The following is an 8,468-nucleotide window of genomic DNA, read 5'->3' as shown; positions in this document are numbered from 1 at the left end:
ACTCAACAGTCAAAATCAAAAGCAAATGGATAAACAAAAGTCAACCACAGAGGGATCAATTGTGCAAGGCACAAAGACTCAAGTATGTGAGTCACACCTACAAAACAAAGGTTAGCACAATATACAATTCAACTCAAACAAATTTGAATGGTCTTTGAGGCATTGGGGCTTGACCTGAAACAGATGAACTCAACATAAGCTTAGAAGACCACTAGGACTCGCCTAGGGTCAAAGATGAAAGAAAAAGTCAAGGCAGCAAGGAAAAGTCAACCCAAACCAAGTCTAAACATTCAAGAAGCATTCTCAATTAGATTCATAATCAAATCATGCATCATGGTCATTTCATATGCAAAAGGATGCAAAGCATGGCAAGAGAAGCATACAAAAGCAACAGCAAAGACTTCATTCAAAAGTCAACTCAAACATTTTCAAAAATTATGAAATAAATCACACTCAATCCTAACATCTAACATGGTAAGCATGTAAAATTTCATGGCATTTGGATGAGAGGAAGGCAGTCAATTAAAATCATGAAGTCAAACCTAATTCAAGTAAGCATGGTGAAAGTCAACAAGCATGGGTCAACTTCAAAAAATCATATCAATTTGAAAACAGAAGAGAAATGAATGAGATTAACACCAATGCAAAGCTCAGGGTGTCTAGTTATCACATATGAAATTTCATGGACATACAATATGGTATGAGGATTTCATAAAGGATTTGGCAATGCATAGCACAAAAAGTCAACAAATGACCACATATGGAAGAAAATTCTCAATCAAATGGAAAACAGCAAGATTAAATCCAAGAAAATTCATACACAAACTAGACATGTAAAGGATCATTCATGCAAAATTTGGGATTAATTGGATGTAGGGAAGCATGTGAACAAAATTTGGGAAAATGCATGTTCATGGTATAGCACCAAATGTAACACATAACTTCAAAAAATCATAACTCCCAATCCACAAATGATAAATGCACAAACTTTATATGGAAATGAAGATCAATGTGTCTAGTTTCACCACAAAAAATTTCAAGCTCATTGGATATGACATGAGTATTTCACAATTGAAATGGCACAATGTATCATTTTGGCATACATGTTAAGAAAATAATTATCATTAAAAATCCAGCCAATGGAAAATTAATTAAAAATCATGATAAAATAGAGGACACATTCATGGACATGATGCAAAAAATTTCAGAATTTTTGGAGTTGAAATGGATGAGAAATTAATTGTTGAAGTTGAGTGATTAATGAATGGAACATGAACAAAATGGCATGAACAAGTGGTCAAACTAAGGTCAACCGATGGCAAACTTGTAATATCCGCCTCACTAATCTAAACTACTGCGTTTTGGGGGGCGACCAGGAAATGTTCCTATTGGCTCCCAGCCAATGGAACAGTAGCACGGCCAACAAGTTGAAAATTCTGAGTTTCACATGAACCCTTAGGGTTTTAGCAACCACATGGCATTTGCAAGCAATCAGCATTCATCAATTCAAGCAACAACATTCACATAGACAGCAGGAAATTCAAGTGTAAAGCTCATGAACAGCAGGGTTCTTTGGTTTTAAAAACAACAGCAACAACCATCATCATCATTCAAACAGCACCCAAACAACAGCAACATTCATCATTCACATAGATTTTCTGGACAATGTTCATGGTTTAATAGCAGGGCATGTTCATTATCCAACTTCAAAACAAACATTCAAATGCCAAAAGACAAACAACATGGAAAATCACTGGACAGTTTAAGGTTTAACAGCATGGCAGCTCATGTATTCATCATCAATTTGCAGCATGGTTGATAGCATAACAGCAGTCATTTTCAAACAGCATCATCCATTGACATGAGCAAAAACATCCAGCATCAAACAATCGAGCATGGCCATAAACATTAACAGCAAAACAACATGATCATGGGAGTTTATCTGGATATAACATCAGGTTTGAACAGCAGCATTGGCATTCAGCATTCAAACTCATGTAACTTCATGCAATTGATCAAAATGAAGTCCAACAAACAAACTCAAAACAGCAGGGCAATGCATCAAGTTCATCATTAATTTACAGCATGGCGGATAGCACAGCAATAACAATATGTTCATGCAAATACAAGCAACAACAGCCAATGAACTTCACAATTTTTCTGGATTCTCATGCATACCTTAGGGCTTCTACTAGCAGCCAACATACATCTTCATGTTTAACATTAACATCAAACAGGTTTCGAGCACAAACACAATGGCATGGTATAATGAATATCAAGCAAACATTAACCAATCAACCAAACAAACATGGAAATCCTGGACAGGGTAAGTTCATGTAACAGCAGGGCAATGGTTCAAACTCATGATTCAACAACACTCAACAATCCAATCATCATGGCAATGAGACAATAATGATCATTCAACAACAGACAAACAAATAAACCAAACACAATCCATGCAAATGTGCTGGAAAGACAAATAGGGTTCATTATAACAGAAGCAGATGTTCATCACCTTCATGAGTTCAAAATTTCCACATGCCCAGAAATCAACCATATGCATATCAATAGCTTCATCCAACTAAGCACAAGCATTATATGGCAAGGGTTTTCATGAAATCACAACCATGTGAGCAAATCGAAGGAAAATAACTTCAAGCATGAAAAATGAAAACCATGTTTCTCTCAGCATAACCAACCATTTCAAGCAAATGAACACTCATTAGAATCAGCATCATGTAATCTATCTAAAGCATATCATGGCATAAAGAAAGAAGAGATCGAGATTTTTACTTGGTTATGAAGGAATGGATGAAACAGTGGTATTTTGAGGTTGCTATATTCGAACAGATGGCCTTTGTGCTTTGCAATGTTGAATACTTGAAGAAGGTAGGTTCAAGGATGCTTAGAAAACCTCGCAGCTCCAACTGCCATGGTTGTGTGCTTTGAAGAACAGGACATGAAGGGAAGGTTCCAGCTAGTGTTTGATGGTGGAAATGTGCTCAGAAATAGGTCTAGATGAAGAATCAATCAAGGTTTGCTCAAGGGTCTTTGTTGTTTTGAGCAGAAAATCCCAGTATGCAAATTTGCAAGAAGGAGAGGGAGTGTATTTTCTGTCGTGTGGCTGCAGTCTAGGGTTGGATTCAGAAAATGAAGGCTTATATGTGATCTGTTTTAGGTCCTTAATCCATGTTGTAAATTGGTTTAGTATTAATGCCCTCATTTGCAAAGTTGCTAATTTTGGACAAAGTGGAAAATGGGGGGTGGTATGGTACACGAATGGGCCTGGAAAGGCTGCAGAAGGACAACATGTTTTGCTGTTTTTGGTTGTACATGAAAGGCTGTACCTTGCTTCTACTTATTGAAGCCAATTTGCAAAATTGCCAAGTTTGCATTTTTATCCAAAATTGTGGTATGGTGATGGAATGTGCATGAATTAGGACTTGAGGCAAGTTTCAAATGTGATTTTAAACCTTTCCCAATTGGCCAAAGTGAGAAAAAGTCCATAAATCAAAAAGTCAACTGTGAGTCAAACTTTGATTTTTTAAAGGAATAGGTCCAAAAATGCCATTTTGAATGGTAAGGTTTTAGGTCATGAAATTTATATTTTTGGAAAGAGGATGAAAAATGTGGTTTGTAGGAAAAAACCCCACCAAATTTGGCCTTATGGTTTGAGAGATATGGCTTGTTGAAGTTCAAAAATTGGTGAAAATGATTTGATCATATCTTGACAACCACACATGGGATTTGAGAGTTCTTGGACTTTTTGAAAATGGGAAGACAAGATCTTCAACTTTCATGTTGGGCAAAAATTCATTTGGAGCTTGTATCATGATGTGAGTTTAAGATCAAGAAGTTTCCAATTTTGGCAGTTGAAATTACAGGTCCACTTGCTATTTTGGGAAATTTTCTGATTTTACTTCAAATTCTTCCATGATGAGGTTTGACATGATAGATGAGGCTTATACAAGCATGAATGAACTCCTTCAGATCAATTCTATCCATCAAATCTCTGATTAAATCAATAGGTGACCAAGTTTGACTGTCTGTTGACTTTTCTAGGGTTTTGGATGACTGATGCACTTCTGATGAATTCCAAACCCTGATTCCTTGAGAACTTGACTTCAAATGATGTCTCAAGATGTATGAGCTCTTGATTATTGATCATGGTGCCCAAATTCTGCAAGAATGGCCACCATCCATTGCTTTGACTGATCAATGACTGACTTTGACCTAATTGCTTCATCTGCAATCAACAAGGTTAGACTGACAATATTTTTGTACTTTTTGAATGATAAACATATGGAAGGCAAAGATATACAAATGCAAAGTATGCTTGGTGATCAAGAAACAACCCACAAGGCAAACTACCCACTAGGAGGGAAACTAAGGTATGCAATGATCCTTGAGGTTATGATATGATATGATATGGGCCATGAGGGATCTTAGGGCCCAAAATTGGGGTCTTACAGACATTACTAGCAAAAATAGCAACTAGTAAACACACATGCGCTTGTGCTCCGAAGACACCACCTCCCCCTTCAGCTAGTCCAAACCAAGCACCAATCTGCTTCACATAGACAAAACATTTCTCCCTCCCTCATAACATCAAACATCAGCTATGGCTATAGCTACTTCTCCCCCTTTTTATCCCAATGAGACGAAAGAGACAAAATAAATGTCTATTCAGTCATAAACCAAAATGTCAAAAGTTAAGGGGTTACAAAACCAAGTACATAATCAGCTGTAAGCAAGCTGAGATACAAACCAACAAAACAGCAAAACAGAATTGCCAAGATCAAGAAAATCCATCACATCAATAGGGACCAAATTCAAAGGAGCTAATCAGAGGAGCTTGAGCTTGCAGCTTCATCAGCACTAGAAACAGAATTGCCACTTGTCTCATCATTAGTTGCAGACCTCTCACTAGAGGTGTGGGCTTCAGCTTCCTCAGCATGTTCAATATTTTCACCTTCAGCTTGCAATCAATGCTTCCAACGATTGTTTCCTAGTTGTTGCTACCCTTATCCCTTTACCCAGCTCTTTACAAGTCTCCTTCAACTCAGCAATAGTTCCAAATTTTGAGGCTGGCTTTTTCATGGCAGATGTCATGACAATATCATCGACATGACTGCCTTCAAACAGTTTATAGTGCACAGACAGAGCAGGTTTTCTTCTACTTGGTAAGTCATTAGAACTCAGAATACTAGGGTGTTGATTCAGGATAATCCCACAAATCATAGGGGGAAAGGCAATAGGCAACTTAACTACATTAGTAGAGGCATGCTTGATGATTTTTTCAAACATAAATCTACCATAGTCAAAATTCATTTTGGTTCCAACAGCAAAAATGAACCTTCCAAGGGTATTAGCAATTGTGGAAATATGGTTGGTAGGTACCCAATTTGCAGCTCCTATTTTATGAAATATAGCATACTTGGCAGTCAACTTCCCAGTAGGAAGATGCTTTTTAATAGGCCACCCTTTCACCTGCCTTGCTGTAATTTCTCTACAGACCTCATTGTCTGTAGCTTCCAATTCACCTGCACCCTTAACTCTTCTTCCCAGAAAATTGTTAATAACAGTGGGAGAGAATGTGATACACTTACCTCTCACAAACACTTTGCAAAATTCCTTGTTGTTCTTATCAACAATATCCTCGAGAATGTTGACAATGAATTCCTTAACTAAACCCTCATAGCACTGAGAGAACCCAGCCACAGTCTGCAACAACCCAGCAGCCTTTATCAGGTCCATGACCTCATTGGCTTCAACAACATCCTTTCCTAACTCCCTTTCCACAACCACCCTTCTTTGAATCACAAATTTCCACTTGGCAGCTCTATCCTCAAGATGGAAAGAGATATTATCCAAATGCACAGCAACAACTTTACCAGGGGACTTCCTCACAGTGGTTTTCTTCACAGGGGAGATGTCAAAGACATCTTCCTCAACATCCTCTTCAGACTAAAAATATTCTCTAACCTTCCTCTTCTTCACTTCAAGCTTACTCCAAGATTTGGAGGGACCAATACCAGCAGTCTTCTTAGTTTTTCTAGCTGACATAAGTTCGGCCACAAATCTTCCTTTTCGAGTCTTCATACGTTTAGCCACACTTGGCTTTAGGTGATGAAGTAAACTATCCTCTTGATCATCAGACATATCATCCTCTAGGTCAATCACATTGTTTGCATCATCATGCTTCTCAGAGTGGGAAGCATTGGCAATTTTAGATGCCACTGATTTTCCTTTACGAGACACAGTTTTCCCTAGGGAGCACAAACCTTCAGCAGCCATGTCCTTCTCAGAACGGGAGGATTCGTCATTCTTCTCACTATGTTGTTCAACCTCGGGAGAGGGGTACGTTTTATACAGGGGAGTAGAGACTCCCTTCACAGAATGTCCTTCATTAAGGATTCTAGTGACTAGGTTTCTTATGACACGATCAGTATGGTGTATATCTTCCTTAGAGTTAGTGGCATGAGTTGAGACAGAAGGGATACTAGAGATGTTACCTTTATTGGGGCATGCAGAAGTTGAGGCATCCATGGGATGGTTTAAATCAAGGGCTTTGCAGGGAATAATTGATAGAGGAACCACATCCAAAATCTCATCATCATGAATGTCAATGGAAGGAGCGCTAAACATGTGAGTAGACTTAGTAGTTTTTGAAGCAGAAGTAGTTTGATATTGTGACATCTTGAAGTTTTTATGGAAAAAATGTTGTTGCCCTAGCAGAGGAGTGTGAGGAAGGAGAAGGAAGATGGAAGAGTTGGAGTAGGTAGTGATGTTGTGGGGGTAGCTTGTGAAAATGTAATAGATGGTATTTCCAAAACTAGATGATGATTTACCATAATGGGGGCACTTTATTTTAGCCACATAGACACTACTTTGCTTACTTTTCCCACTCCATATTAATTGCTACAAGTCTTCATAAATGCAAAGCCCTAATTTTCCTCTCAGGACTTCAAACTTATTTGCATTCAATGCCTTTGTAAAAATATCAGCTAACTGCATCTCAGTAGCAACATGCTCTAAGGCTACAATCTTATCCTCCACGAGTTCTCTAATAAAATGGTAACGAATATCAATATGTTTTGTCCTGCTGTGATGAATAGGATTCTTAGAAATGTTTATAGCACTCAGGTTGTCACAGTACAATGTCATGACATCTTGCGTGACATTGTATTCAGTCAGCATTTGTTTCGTCCACACCAGTTGAGAACAACTACTTCCAGCTGCTATGTATTCAGCTTCAGTAGTAGACAGAGACACACAATTATGCTTCTTACTAAACCATGATATTAAATTGTTCCCCAAGAAGAAGCATCCTCCTGATGTGCTTTTCCTATCATCAGCACTTCCAGCCCAATCAGCATCACAATATCTAGACAACACAAATTCAGACCCATGAGTGTATAGCATCCCGTAGTCACTAGTGCCATTGACATATTTCAGGATCCTTTTCACTTGGTTTATATGGCTCACCTTTGGTTCAGCTTGATATCTAGCCCATACACCTATAGCAAAAGCGATGTCAGGTCTGCTTTCTATGAGATATAGCAGACTCCATATCATGCTTCTGTAGAGACTTTGATCCACACTGACACCATTTTCATCTTTAGGAACTTTCAGATGAGTAGAAGCAGGTGTCCTCTTGTGGCTTGCGTTCTCCATGCCAAACTTCTTAACAATATTTTTGGTGTATTTACTTTGAGATATAAATATAGAATCTTCCATCTTCTTGACTTGCAGGCCAAGAAAATAGGTTAGTTCTCCAACAAGGCTCATTTCAAATTCAAAATGCGTTTTCTCAACAAAATGTTGAACCATCTTACTTGACATCCCACCAAACATAATATCATCCACATATATATGAGCCACCATGAGCTTTCCTCCTTCATCTTTGACAAATAAAGTTTTATCAATGCCTCTCTTCCTGTATCCATTGTCAATGAGAAACACTGTGAGTCTCTCATACCAAGCTCTAGGAGCTTGTTTCAACCCATAAAGAGCTTTCCTCAACTTATACACATGATTTGGAAGATTTGGGTCTGTGAACCCCTTAGGTTGTTCAACATACACTTCCTCATTTAAGTAGCCATTTAAGAAGGCACATTTCACATCCATTTGGAATTGTTTAAACTTCAGAATACATGCCACTCCTACCAGTAATCTAATGGACTCCAGGCGAGCTACAGGAGCAAATGTTTCATCAAAGTCAACTCCTTCAACTTGAGTGTATCCTTGTGCTACCAATCTTGCTTTATTTTTAGTAACCACACCTTTTTCATCAGATTTATTCTTCTAAACCCACTTTGTTCCAATAACATTTATTCCTTCAGGTCTTGGAACCAATTCCCACACTTCATTTCTCTTGAATTGGCCTAACTCTTCCTGCATGGCCTTGATCCAGAATTCATCAGTTAAGGCTTCTTTGACATTCTTAGGCTCAATCTTGGACACAA

The 8,468-nt window shown here is 38.2% G+C and overlaps 1 protein-coding gene across 1 annotated transcript; it reads right to left on the bottom strand.

The window, feature by feature from the left end:
* Window positions 1-4,974: 4,974 nt before the first annotated feature.
* On the bottom strand, window positions 4,975-6,699 carry LOC127101672 (uncharacterized). The gene is made up of 4 exons (XM_051039142.1): window positions 6,516-6,699; window positions 6,036-6,404; window positions 5,610-5,945; window positions 4,975-5,087 (listed from the first exon to the last, which is right to left on the bottom strand). The coding sequence occupies exons 1-4, from the start codon at window positions 6,697-6,699 to the stop codon at window positions 4,975-4,977; spliced, it is 1,002 nt and encodes a 333-aa protein (XP_050895099.1).
* Window positions 6,700-8,468: the final 1,769 nt, after the last annotated feature.

This window comes from Lathyrus oleraceus, chromosome 1 (assembly GCF_024323335.1).
Source record: "Lathyrus oleraceus cultivar Zhongwan6 chromosome 1, CAAS_Psat_ZW6_1.0, whole genome shotgun sequence".
Taxonomy (NCBI): Eukaryota; Viridiplantae; Streptophyta; class Magnoliopsida; order Fabales; family Fabaceae; genus Lathyrus; species Lathyrus oleraceus.
Note: the sequence above shows the minus strand (reverse complement) of the source record. Positions and strands in the feature narration are given on the sequence as shown.

Bases quoted from the DNA above. Each gene is read 5' to 3' on its own strand.
- LOC127101672 (XM_051039142.1), bottom strand. From the start codon at position 6,699: ATGTCACAATATCAAACTACTTCTGCTTCAAAAACTACTAAGTCTACT. The intron at 5,946-6,035 runs GTATTGGTCCCT...ATGTTGAGGAAG, and splicing joins AAAAACTAAGAAGACTGCTG to ATGTCTTTGACATCTCCCCT. The intron at 5,088-5,609 runs GTAAGTGTATCA...TGAAAAAGCCAG, and splicing joins TTGCAAAGTGTTTGTGAGAG to CCTCAAAATTTGGAACTATT.